This window comes from Podarcis pityusensis (genome assembly GCF_964106645.2).
Source record: "Podarcis pityusensis genome assembly, chromosome: 10".
Classification (NCBI taxonomy): Eukaryota; Metazoa; Chordata; class Lepidosauria; order Squamata; family Lacertidae; genus Podarcis; species Podarcis pityusensis.
In genome coordinates, this window is record NC_138035.1 from 23449688 (window position 1) to 23463482 (window position 13795).

General features: G+C 46.8%; 1 protein-coding gene across 2 annotated transcripts in view; it reads right to left on the bottom strand.

The window, feature by feature from the left end:
* Nucleotides 1–2878: 2878 nt before the first annotated feature.
* The window catches only part of LOC308486832 (uncharacterized protein), a 29397-nt gene continuing 18480 nt past the window's right edge, over nt 2879–13795 (bottom strand). For both annotated transcript variants that reach the window (XM_081024019.1, XM_081024020.1), the window contains 7 exons: nt 12832–12926; nt 11094–11222; nt 9086–9200; nt 7872–8009; nt 6735–6901; nt 4116–4207; nt 2879–3532 (listed from right to left, as the gene is read on the bottom strand). In XM_081024019.1, coding sequence (XP_080880145.1) covers nt 3337–3532; nt 4116–4207; nt 6735–6901; nt 7872–8009; nt 9086–9200; nt 11094–11222; nt 12832–12926 — 932 coding nt within the window. In that variant the 3' untranslated portion in view covers nt 2879–3336. The remainder of the gene's footprint in view (nt 3533–4115; nt 4208–6734; nt 6902–7871; nt 8010–9085; nt 9201–11093; nt 11223–12831; nt 12927–13795) is intronic.

Below are 13795 nucleotides of genomic sequence, written 5' to 3' on the forward strand. Positions count from 1 at the left end.
GACACACTTCCCTTGTACACAGAAACACTGAAAGTGGTGCAGCCCCAGATACAGAATTAGCTCCACAATAAGAGCTTGACCTTTTATTGGAACTTTCACACAAAGGAGATTTATTTCAGTATGTCCAACAGAAGCCAGTCCCTCCCTTTCTCCTGTGTCTTAGGCTTTCTGCTGTGTTTTACGTATTACCTGTTTCACGGGAAACTGCTTTCAGGTCACACTTCCCTCTTGGCAGTTTGCAGGTATAGAGGCCCAGGCAGCCATCACAGTCTGAGGGTTTTCTGCAGGCCTTTGACTGAATCCCAGGACAGGAATACTGAGAAGGAAAGGAAAGAGAATCCCTTTAGGCACCATTGCTAAAGGCATTAAGAAGAGCTTAGCCTGCTGCATCCAGCACTATCTTCTCACATTGCAGCAGCACACTGCCTGCCTGTGATTCCCAGAAATTTAGACACAGACTGTCTTTGATCCTGGAGATGTCTGTCTGTCTGTTTAAAAGTCTTTATGAACCACTTAATGGTTCAAAAGCCTCTGGGTGGTGCAGAATGCAAAAACCAACAATATATTTATTCATTTATTATCTGCATATAGAAGGCCTCAAGTTCAGTCCCTGGCATCTCAAGATAGAACTGGAAACCACTTCCCGTCAGACGGACCCAGTGCTCTGATTTGGTTCAAGGCTGCTTTCTCTGTACCTCTAAGGCAGGGTTGGAGAACGTGTGGCTCTCTAGCTCTTGCTGGACTACAATGCCCACCATCCCTGACCATCCACAATGCTTGCTTGTCCTAATGGGAGTCGTAGTTCAGCAATATCTGGAGGGCCCTAGCCCCCACTGCCATAAGGAGGGCTTTTACTCACCGTATCCGTGTTAAATTTCCCATGTCCTTTCAAGTAGTTCTGAAGTCCTGGGCTCATACTTCTCGGAGGGGACAGCTGGGGAACCTGCTTCTTGCTGCTGGCCTTCTGTTTGACATGTCCCGGTTGGGGTTTGCTTGCCGCTCTGCTGTGGGCTCTGCCACCTGCTCCAGCTCCTGCCTCCATCTTCCGCAACCTGGCAGAAGGCAGCCTTTGGGCTTCCGCCTCTCTGTCTCCTTCACGGGGCACGTGGAGAGGTTTCTTGGCCCCTCCAGCCCCTGCTGGGTCCACCAGCCCTTTCCCAGCCCATTTCCCACGGACTTGAGCCAGGGTGCAAAACTGAACGGAAAGCACCGCAAAGGTAGCCACTGCGGAAACCCTCATCCTCTCTTCCTGCCTGGGTTTTCTCTCCCGGCTCTCTGGGCAAAGGGCTGCTGTTGCCTTGGAGCTTGCCTGAGAGATTAAAACCAGCCACACAGGCATGTGGGTGATGTCTCTGTGTGAAGAGTGGGAGCCCTTTTATGCATCTGGATTGCCAGCTTAACCCCCACCCCACCCCCTTTCCCCCCCTTTTTGTGATACTGAAATTCTAGCTCGCGCCTCCTGCTTGGAAAATCCTCCCTCCCTCTTTACGCCCCCACCCCTCAGCAGCAACACCCAACTCCTTTGTAAAACGCAAGCATGTCCTTCCCGCTCAATGCCACCTTTCCCCATTGTGGTCATGGAACAATTTGATTTTTATTATTTTAGCTAAGCAGGTGCTGCAAGGTACTGAGTGAGCTGTGCTGGTTAAAAAAAAAAAGATTTCCTAGGCTGGGCAAAAGTGTGTCACCTGTGTGCACAGATTAAAGCTGTCTGTGGACAAACTCCAGTTCCCTCGGCCTGAAGGTGAGATGAGCGCCGCAACCCCATAGTCGCCTTTGACTGGACTTAACCGTCCAGGGGTCCTTTACCTTTACCTTACAGATTAAAGGTACTTTCTTGCACTCAATGCCTTATTTTGGATGTATTGATCAGACCTGTTTGTCACCCCTCCTTGGCATTTAACAACTCATTTTGTTCTGCTGGATAGGAATGTTGGCTGTGAAGCATCTTCAGATCACAGGTACTACCCTAAATCGAGCTCTGATCTAAGCTTGGTGGCAGAAGTTTCAGCCCCCCTGAAGGAGGCTGGCCTGGAGTTTTAGCCTACCACTGTGCCTGGTGCAGTACCTTGGAGAGGAAAACCACAACGGCCTTTTTGTGGGACGTTTCCTTTGAGCCATCTTGTATGCTGCTGAACAAATCCTCCCCCACCTGCAAGCATTGGAGCAGAGACACTACATGCCTATTGCTCTCTTGAGTCACCACAGTGACATGTAACTTGGGGCAATGCCCACACTAGGGTCCCTTTTGCCACACTGCTGTTCCCAGCAGCCTCTGTGACACCACAAGAGCGCCTAGTCCAGGAATGCAATTTGGTTGGCACACCCCACCTTTGAGAAAATTGGTTCAAACCATCACTTGCAGAAAACAGCCTAAGGCAAGGGTGGCCAATGTGGTACGTTCCAAATGTTGTGGACTGCATCCCCCACCATCCTTGACTGATGGTCCCATTCCTAGGGTGGATGGGAGTCATAGGTCAAAGCAAGTTGCTGCATATCTATGATAAAGTACAGAGTTGGAGGGCAACCCGTTAGGCCGCCACACTGGGTGCCGCACCATAGGGGTCTCCACACCAATGTTGTAGAATGGAGCATGAGAGATGGGGGGATTTTAGCATCACACAGGGTGCTGCTGAAATTTGGGAGCCCAAAGTCCACCACCGCTTAAATGAGTTAAAACACATTTGAGCCCACCTCCCACATACATAAATCAGAGTCACGTAACAGGATAGAGGTAGCAGTGTCTTGACTGTGTAACCGGGCTAAATGCCGCCTTTTGGCTTGAAGGTAAAATTTAAATCAAAGTAAAATTAAAATCGTTACATTCAGTTTCAAAATGAGCTTCTTGCATCTTCTACTACTAACATTGCACCATCTGTTAAAAAAAAGTTTTTTTATTTCCAATAATTCTTCATAGGGGACAGGTTGCATAATTCAACTTTTCTTGGTGCAGGGTTTCCATTTTTTAAACTTTTAGGTCATAGGCCTAGCCAGTTCTTTTTTTTTCTGGGGGTACGCAGCGGTACACATACCCCTAAACATTTTGGGAATCTCTGTAGTTTTGTCCACTTTCTTTTTCCCAGTTTGAACTATAAATTGGTGATTTTCTTGAGTCGAAATGAGAGTAAACATTATTTTAGAAAAAAAGCACTGGGCCTAGCAATAAAGAATGGTGAAGAGGTAAAGGGAAGATGGAGAAACCCAGCCAGCCTCCCTTCCTCTTCTCCTGATGCAATCAGGGAGCCCACCTGATTCAGTTCAAAAGCAGGCCCAGGTAGGAGAGAGAGATGTTGGGGCATCTGCCCATTTCAGGGTGCAGAAGGGGCTGCCCGACTCTTAAGTCAACTTCCAGCGCTTTGCCACAGGCCACTGCTGAGCCTTGAGCCTTGCCACATTCACGCTGGTGGCATTGATGTCTGGTGAAACTGGCTCATATGAATGGAGGGAGAAGCTGGCGGACAAGAGGCCCATCCGGACACAATCATCCATGTCTTCTCCAGCAAGCAGCCCAGCGAGGATTCCAGCCATTAAGCTGAAGAGAGAAGAGGCCAACTCAGCTTACCGAAGGAAAAAGACTAAGTTCTTCAGCAACTGAATTTCACCGTTTATGGTGGTTTTATTTTAGTGTTCTCATCCTGCACCCCAGTATAAACCCCTTGTCCCTCTCCCAGACCCACATTTCCCTGGCATCAGAGGATGACTGTGGTGCTGGCACCACCATGAGTAGTTGATGGAGAACCTTTTGAGACGTCAAGGTCTTGAAGGCTCCCATTTCAGCAAAGCCCGGCTGCCCCACTAAGAGGCTCCAGGTGCTTTTTACAATTGCGGCGTCTGGAGGCACGTGGAGCAAAGATGTCAATGTCTTGTTGAGACTTAATTGCCTCCATTTCTCTCTCTTTCATATAAAGGCTCAGGAAAATGACAGCTCACAATAAACCTTCCCGTTTCTCTCACCACCTCCGGATAAATATTTGGACTAGCGATTCCTTAGCAATGCCGCGTACATGCTGGCACTGTTATGTTGTCACAGCAACCAGGGGGGCAGGGGCCAAGGAGAGGAAGGTGGAGGAGCCTGATGCTGTGGCAGGAACCTCTCTGGGCAGCTGGCAACATACCTGTCACCTGCTCCAGAGACATTGACTATCTCCTCCGTGGGGACAGGGATCGCTGGGTAGTGAACAGCACACAGCTCATCTGCAGCAGTGGCCTGCAAGGTGAGATAGGAGAGAGAATGAGAGAGACACCCTGAACCTGGAGAACTGTAAGACGAATTCCAGCTCCTTTTATACACTGTCAGGTGAATGCTAGAGGTAGAAAAGACCCTAGAGATGGGGAGCCAGAAACCCAACTGAACTACGCATGGAGTTGGCACGAGAAGGGAACTTCTCATTCATTTCAGGAGAAGCCAGTGCGGTGAAGAGGTTAGCGTGTGGGACCAGGACATGGGAGTCCAGGGTTCAAATCTCCATCTGGGTCATGAAGCTCACTGTCTGGCCTTGGGCCATTCACAGTTGCTCAGCCAATGCAACCTCATAGGGTTTTGATCATAGCTGTCAACCTTCCCTTTTTTTGCAGGAAATTCCCTTATTCCAGTGCCATTTCCCGCTGCTTCCCACTGCTATCCCGGATTGTTAGATATCCTGTAGACTGTCCCTGGGACAGGTGAGGCTGCTGATCCCTTATTTTCGAGGCTGCTGATCCCTTATTTTCAAATCTGAAAGTTGACAGCTATGGTTTTGATGGTAAAATGGAGATGAGAACTAAGTTCAGTTGTACCTTGGTTTTCGAACAGCTGAGCTCTCGAACATTTTGGCTCCTGAATGCCGCAAACCCGGAAGTGACCGTTCCAGTTTGTGAACTATTTTTGGAAGCCGAACATCCGATGGGGCTTCCACGGCTTCCGATTGGCTGCAGGAAGCTCCTGCAGACAACCGGAAGCTTCGCTTTGGTTTCTGAACATTTTGAAAGTCGAATGGATTTCCGGAACGGATTCCGTTCAACTTCCATGGTACAAATGTACACTTCCTAGAGCTATTTGGAATAAAGATGAGATAGAAATGTAACAGTAGTAGAGCGGGTAATAACCTCTGCTCGATAAAGGGTTGTGTCATACTAGTAAGCAGTTATTACCCCAGGGATCAGGTCAGGAGTACCTCCACAAGTGAAGCTAATTTCTATTTTAGGCATGATAACCCAAAAAAAAATTCATTCTCAAATGCCATACTTGCAAATGGACATCCAGAAATCTATTTGCAAATATGTGCTAAGTTCCACCCCCACCCCCCACATTTCGATGGGTACCACACAATAACAAAAGTTCTCCGGGGGTTTACAAGTCAACAATTAAAACCATAAAACAAAGATGAAAACTTGTCCAGAATAAAATCATCAACTTGACAGCAGAGTCAGTACAACAGTTCTAAAAAGTATTGAAATAATAAGATTGAAAAATTCCCTTCACCAAATAGCTGAACAGTGGGATTTCTGGATTTGTTTGTTTTTTAAGGGGTATACACATGTACTCTGCTTCATGAATGCTTTGTTGGACTGAAACTGGTCCATAACAGCAATATTGACTACTTTGAAAATCTCAGGTTATCAATTTCTTTTGAAACAAGTTACTGGCCCTCATGTTCGCAAAGGTTGAGTCCTGCCAGATCAGGCCAGTGGTCCTTCTAGTCCAGAATCCTGTTCTCACAGCAACCAGGCCAGATGCCTGTGGGAAGCCTGACAGCAGGACCCAAGTACAGCAGCGCTCTTTCCAACTTGTGACTCCCAGCAGCTGGTCTTCAGAGGCATACTCTGACCAGCAGTGGAGGCACAGCATTGCGGTGGGTTGGTATGGTAGCCGGTGATAGCCTTTGTCTTATTCTCCCTTAAAGCCGTCCAAGTTGGTGGCCATCATTGCCTTGTCTGGAAGCAAACTCCATAGTTTTAACTATGCACTGTGTGAAGAAGTCCATACTTTTATCTGTCCTGAATTTTCCCACATTCAGCTTCATGGGACGTCCATGAGTTCTAGTGTTATGAAAGACAGATAAAAAACTTCCCTTTGCCTACACAATCTACTGAAAACTCAAAAACTGAAGTGAGGATGGGACAACATTTTTGATAGCTTCCATTTTTCTGCAATATTTGAATTCCGTCTCCCAGGGTCAAATTTCTGCCTACACTGACATTATCCCTAGATAGATAGATAGAATTCTTATTAAATTTTCTGTGTTACAATTTAGAATACTCATTTAATCATCCTTAAAATACCAATGACTTCCCTCCTTCTCTTGCCATGGTTCATTTTGCCAATCATAAATCCCTACGTATTTTACATATACTAAATCATTCAGTACTCCATTATTACATCGCATCAAAACTTATTTACGCTGCTGAATTTATCTTAATGCTGCCAACGCTTTCAAGTGTACACAATTTCCCCCATATATTCAATAAACATTTTCCAAACTTCTCTAAACGTATGTTCTTCTTGTTCTTATTCTATATGTTAAATCCGCAAGCTGCACATCAGCTTAAGTTGCCAAAATATCCCTAGATTTTTAATGCTTAACTGTCAAGATTTCCTCCCAAGGAACTCTGGGAAATGGTACTTGATGTAGAATTTTGCGTCAGACATCCCTTTTCTTTATACTTCCCTGCCTGCCAAGCACCTTTTACCTCTAGTTCACGCCTCCTGCCTTCACTGTTTTTATCCCTTCACGTTTCCTGCCTTGTGCTCCTACCTTGTTGAAAGTTCCTGGGCGAAGAGAGAGCCTCCCATTCATGTTCCGGCTGCAAACCAGGACGCCATGTTGGCCAAGTGTCACAACTACGCAGTGCAACTCTCCCAGTAAGGGCCGGGCCAGGGTCAGAGAGGTTTTGACAGCTTCTTCCAATGTAGATGGCATATCTTTAAGAGTGGAGGGAAATTAGTCACAGAGCATCAATGCCACCCATAGGGTTGGGACCCCTAGAGTCATCCAGTCCAACCCCTGCAACGCAGGAATCCTGCCCACAGCTATCCCTGGCCTCACCAACCTCCTGGTTAACAGCCAGATGCACTGAGCCATTGTGTCACAGAGTTTTGCTGTAAACTGCTTTGATATATTTTACGAAATGGCGGCAAACAAGTATTTTTATACATAAAATTGTCGTCATTGTGCTACAAGTGGGGAACCTTTTTCCTAAATAGGGTCATGGTAGGAAAAGTCAGCTGGTGGTGGTGGACAGAGGAAGATCCAGTGACGGATGTGTTTGCAAGGCTGCATGGTTCTACATCAATAATGGAGAACCTGTAGCCCTCCAGGTGTTAAAGGTAAAGGGACCCCTGACCATTAGGTGCAGTCATGGCCAACTCTGGGGCTGCGGTGCTCATCTCGCTGTACTGGCAGAGGGAGCCAGCATACAGCTTCCGGGTCATGTGGCCAGCATGACTAAGCCACTTCTGGCGAACCAGAGCAGCGCACGGAAATGCCGTTTACCTTCCCGCCAGAGCGGTACCTATTTATCTACTTGCACTTTGACGTGCTTTCGAACTGCTAGGTTGGCAGGAGCAGGGACTGAGCAATGGGAGCTCACCCCGTTGCGGGGATTTGAACCGCCGACCTTCTGATCGGCAAGTCCTAGGCTCTGTGGTTTAATCCACAGTGCTAATGGACTACAATTCCCATCATCCCCAGCCAGCATAGCCAATGATCAGGGCTGATGGCAGGTGTGGCCTGGAGCACACAGGTTCTCAACCTGGGACAAACAATACTAAGATAGTTTGGCCACAGTCTGACTCAGTATATAAAGCAAATGCAGTATATTCCTAGCTTTGATGGTGTGGGGGGGGGGGACACACAAAAGATTCCTGGCCTCCACTCTCAAAAGTGCCTCACCTGCCGAAACAGGATGTCCCAGGGTCCGGTTGATTGCTCTTAGTTCCCGTAGATTGGGAGATATGCAGGCCAGGGCTCTCCAGCTTTCTGAAAGGAATGGCTTAGAAGCCTTGTCCACATCTGTCGGCTCGTAACACACTTCAGAAGAGCATCAAATGGGGTTAGTCGATCTGACCCAACAAACGTGAATCATATATATTCAATGATGCATCTGTCTAGTTTACAAACATTGTCTTTCTATTAAAATGTCCAGGGCAGTACCAATGCTATAAATCTGGTTGGTTGCTGAGAAAAGCACCAGGACACACACAAAACCAGCTTGGACATAGAGCTTTAAAGTCCAGACCTGTGCCTAGAAACACAGCACAAAAGGAAGCCCTGATGAGCCCACCACTGACATTCAAAGATGTCACTATTCAAATACAATGGTTCATATTCACTTGAGATTTCATCACATTGCATTCTTAAAATGTTGATTTACTGTACAAGAGCTAAATGCAAAGGAAAAGTATATATCATTGTCATCAAGATTCTATTTATATGCCACCCTCTCTCAGAACACAGGGCTTTGAGCATAATAGTTTTCCTGCGGTTTGGAAATAAGCAGCAAAATAAACCAGAGTGAGATGATGCTGGGAACATTCCCTTACTAGGAGAAGGTGGAAAGGGACGTAGCTCAGTGATAGAGCAGCTGCTTTGCATGCAGAAGGTCCCAGGTAATTGTTGGAATTCCTGCTCCATGATTGCAGTCATGGGATTTTTGTCTATCACATGATGGTGTATGTTTTGACTCCACAGAGTGGGAAGTTACGGAGACAGGATGTTTCTGTTACTGTGTTCCGTGAAGAGGGACTATTGTCCTTTGTTCTTTTTCTCTTTGCTGTCTGATGCTAGAGAGAGGGAGCCATGTTGCAGTGCTCCGTGTGTGTTTATATGTAAATAAACGACTGACCAGGAGGGAGAGAACATGCCAGTTGGGCATGTGTCTCTGCCAGGGTCCTACTCGAGTGTAGGCCGAGCTCCTGACAGTAATATCCACAGTGTTGCCACACAGGGCTGAGAGAGGCCCCTGCTTGAAACTCGAGAGCCACTGCCAGTTAGTGTGGACAATACTGAGGTAGATAGAAAAAAGGTCAGACTCTCTATAAGGCCACTTCCTATGCTCTGTTAACACAATGCATTTTAGCCTGTGCTTTGTGAGTGTCCCTTCTTACCTGCTAGGTGATGTTCCCTGGCAATCTGACAGACATACTGAATAGTGGACACGGGCACATTCCCATCAATGCACACAAGTGGGGCCGAGCAGAGAGTCTCCTTGAACGTGGACACCTGGAGGAAATTGCATGAGAGACAGAGACAATATTGGCAATTGGAAATCCATGTTTATTCCAGGAATGAGATGTTCCTCTTTTCCTAAAGTAAAAGAAGGAAATTCTGTGGCTGGGCATATTCCACTTGGCCAGGGTCTTCTGGTTGCTCCCAGTGACATCACTTTGCTGCAGATCCACCGTCAGCAACAGACCCAGGTCCCTTGCAGAAGCATGCAGCTCCAAGTGCACCAGACTCAAAGGAAAGTGAGTCCCACAAGTGAGTGTTGCCACGACTCAGCTTCAAATTCTGGTGGAATGGGTGGGACCAGCTGCTGAGTCATCTCCATAGCTTTAGTCCTGGTCTCAGAACCCTGATGTCATTCTTGAACTCTACAGCTGTGCCTTAAGATGATCTGTACCTGTAGCCTGAGGTATGCCATTGTAAGCCTTGAAAAAAAAAGCTTACTTTCTTACTCACACCTAAGAAGCTTTGGGACTGGAGCTAGGACTAAAATGAACTTTTTGTGGATAGGAAAGTGATGGGAAAACACTATAAAAATGTGTGATGGTGATGAGACAGCAAACACATCAGGATGCTTAGTAAGGAGCAGAAATTGAGCCATCTTTGCACAAGCAATTCAGGATGCTCCATGACCAGGTCATCTGGCGGAGCCTCAGAAGGAGGTCTCCAAGGTCTAGGCCAAGCTTCCTCAACCTCGGCCCTCCAGATGTTTTTGGCCTACAACTCCCATGATCCCTAGCTAGCAGGACCAGTGGTCAGGGATGACAGGAATTGTAGTCTCAAAACATCTGGAGGGCCAAGGTTGAGGAAGCCTGGTCTAGGCAGATGCCTTCCCCACTGAAACCAAGGGGCTTAGTTCTCAACAGACATGAACAGGATCCAACAAATCCAAGGCATTCACATTATTTTACAACAAGCAGTAGAATCATATGGTTACTTAGAAGGCCTGTTGGTTTCAATGGGATATACTCCTTGGTAAGTAGGCATAGGATTGCAGTCCCAATCCTGCTATATGAGTTAACTAGTGTAGACCTAGCCTAATGTTTTGCCCAGCATCCTAGTCAGGGGTGGGAAACATCTGATCATACAGAGGTTGCTGGCTTGCCATTCCTATCATCCCTGGCCCCACTGGCTCAGGCTGATGGGATTTGTAGTCCAGCAGGCTCCCCACTCCTGCTCCAGCAGCCTCTTGCATTCACTGAAGGCGACATTGCAATCAGCATCCATCAACAGGTAGAAGCCAGCAGAAATTCTGAGGCGCTTTTGTTGCCGTGTTATTCTGTGTGAATCCAAGGGAATCATATATCGTTTAAAAGCTGTGCCTCCTTTTTTCCTTCCTTTAATAATGAAATGGGGATCGGAAAAAGGTGGAGAGAGGGTGGGAACAATGACCACTTTTTCCTTTCCAGGAGCTAAGCTCCAGTCTTTTAAGGGTCTTGTTGATAAGTGGATTACTGGCAGGCATTCATACCTTCTTAACCAAACAGTATCAGCTGTTAAGTGCAGACTTGAGGTTTTTTCCCAAACAGGCTTTTTTTATTAATGGGGGAAAGGGTGGGGTTGCACCTGAATCACTCCTAATCACCCCTTCCATTAAGTGTCCCAAAAATACGCCTCAGCCACCAAGGAGGCTGTGTTTATCTGTGTTTCTACAGCTCGGCACGTCCTAGAAACACAGTCTGGAAGGAGTTGTGGGTGGAGGCGGCAGTGGCAGAAAGGTGGCTTTCAGCACTCCATCACAGTGCCGCCTTCCAGAATTACCCAGTTCCGGATTTCCCCTTTGTTTCCCTCCTAGGTACCCTGAGAAAATATCCTCTGCCCCTTAGGAAAGCAGAGGGCACCATAAGCAGAAAAGTGGCACTGAGATTTCATGCTGTAGAAGGGTCTTACGTATTGCTCTGTGATCTGCTGGTGGATGTCCATGTCTCCCAAGCCCAGGGAGAGCTCTCCGCTGCCTGTGAATACGGAACAATAGGTGGCTGTGTTGTGCCCTTCCAGCTGCAAGACACCTCTCATGTCCTCAAGGTAAGGGGAGAAAGACAAATTTAATGTTCTGTTCTCTGCAGCTCATTCGGAGCAAAATGTGCACCGGTGCCTGCCCAGCTAGTGAATGTGCTTCCTCATATGCATGATGAATCTGGCCTCCAGTTCAAGGAGACCTGGAATAACACCACGAAGCAAATGTTAATCCAGGAAGCATCACATAGGCACAGACTGGGACAGGTAGGCACATCCCAGATGCACCTGGGTCTAACTGATATCCATGGCCCTGGAGCATGCAGGCCTTTTCCCGGCTCATTTCTGCTGCCTCAATTTCACATTCTCTTTAGCTTAAAAAAGGGGCGATGAATCATTCTAGGCCAGAGAGCCGCATTCCCTTCTGGACATCCTTCTGAGGGTCCCATTCCAGTGGTGGGTGGAGACTGACACAAAAGTGGGCAGAAAAAGGAATGTAAAATTGACACCTTTTGTGCAGTAGGCTGCTTTCTATGTACAAGCCCCTTTTGGTCCTCCGTCCAGACAAGGAAGAGCCATTATCAGAGTTCAAAGACACATTCCAGCCAGGCCTTGCTTACTCAGGGCTGTGACCTGGAGCGAGGCAGATGTAGTCTGGGGAGAGTTTGGAGGGTCAAGTGGATCTGAGATTCCCCTCCTCTAACCTCCCTATTATGGAAAGGCTGTAGCTCAGTGGCAGAGCATCTGATTTGCCTGCAGAAGGTCCCTGCTTCAATCCCTGGCATCTCCAGTTAAGACTTAGACGCCCTAGAGAGCTTCTCCCAGTCAATGCAGACAATACTGAGCCGCACAGAGTGGCTAGGGAAATCCAGCCAGATGGGTGGGGTATAATTAATAACATTATTATTATTATTATTATTATTATTATTATTATTACTATTATTTATGGTCTTGGGAGAAAAGCAATGACAAACCTAGACAGCATCTTAAAAAGCAGATACATCACCTTGCCAGCAAAGATCTGTATAGTTAAAGCTATGGTTTTCCCAGTAGTGATGTATGGAAGTGAGAGCTGGACCATAAAGAAGGCTGATCGCTGAAAAATTGATGCTTTTGAATTATGGTGCTGGAGGAGACTCTTGAGAGTCCCATGGACTGCAAGAAGATTGAACCTATCCATTCTTAAGGAAATCAGCCCTGAGTGCTCACTGGAAGGACAGATCGTGAAGCTGAGGCTCCAATACTTTGGCCACCTCATGAGAAGAGAAGACTCCCTGGAAAAGACCCTGATGTTGGGAAAGATGGAGGGCACAAGGAGAAGGGGACGACAGAGGACAAGATGGTTGGATACTGTTCTCGAAGCTACCAGCATGAGTTTGACCAAACTGCGGGAGGCAGAGGAAGACTGGAGTGCCTGGCGTGCTCTGGTCCATGGGGTCACGAAGAGTCGGACACGACTAAATGACTAAACAACAACAACAATTATATATGGACCTCACCTCTGAGTGAGGCAGCTTCCTGTGTCCCTAAAATGAAGAGCTCCCACAAGGAATCTCATAGTAAGCAGAGAGTGGGTCCCTGGGACTGGAATGATGAAATTTTGTGATCTGCAGTATGAAAAACAGCCACCCTGCTACAGATTAGTTTAGAATAACCATAAGCTGTGAGCTACCATATGCTTGCAGTAGCGTAGGACGGACTCTGAATGCTCATCCTTCCCCATGACAGAGATAAAGAACGGGGTCTTCCCAAGACGACTTAAGCAATCTGAAAATGGAAGAGAAATGGAACAAAGCTGGATTATCTGCCAACAACCCTAGAATCTGAAAGTCAAGGTAGAAGCATTCTGGGGTCATCAGTCAGTGAAATATCTACTGAACTCTTTTTAATTTAAATAGGAAAGTGCCTTTTACCAGGCCAAACTATCCATCTAGCTCAGGATCAATAATCTGTCTTTTGAACAGCTAGGAAATACCTGAGAGATGCCCTTTCCCCACTCCTTGCTGAGGATGATGCAATCTAGGTCTGCATGTGAGGAGAGGTTGCAGTTTGAGATAGAGACTAAGAGAGACGTAACACTCTCAAACTCATTATGTTTTGGTGGGATTCAAGCGCATACTGACAGATTCAAGTTGCACAAATGTTGTTGGTTGGGAGGTCTTGCGCAACAAATCCACTTCCCCAAAAGATTGGACCTTTTGCAATAAAGAACACACCCTGTGAAGTGTGGGATAACACTTCGTTTGATGCAACATCTTCAAACCTCCCCACAAACAAATCAGAATGGATCCTCATTAAATATCCAACATTGTCTAATCTCCCTGCAAACAAATGAGGACGAATGTTCAATAAACAGGTCATGTGGAAGTGCCATAAGAGAGTGTTTTGGGGTGCCGGCTGTCTCCCTAGAGATCTGGGAGCAATGGACTGTTCCCACATTAGATCTCCATGTATGCTCAACCTGTCTATTTGTAAATAAAAAGCAAATATCAAAAAAAGCACCAAACAAGCCCATCCAATGACCTCCTTCCCAACAAACCTGGGGAGAGTTGAGACCCTGGAACTTCCTAGCTCAATGATGTGGAAGCTGAGCATAGCAATATGCTGGACCCAGTATCTCCCTGCAGAGAGCAAAA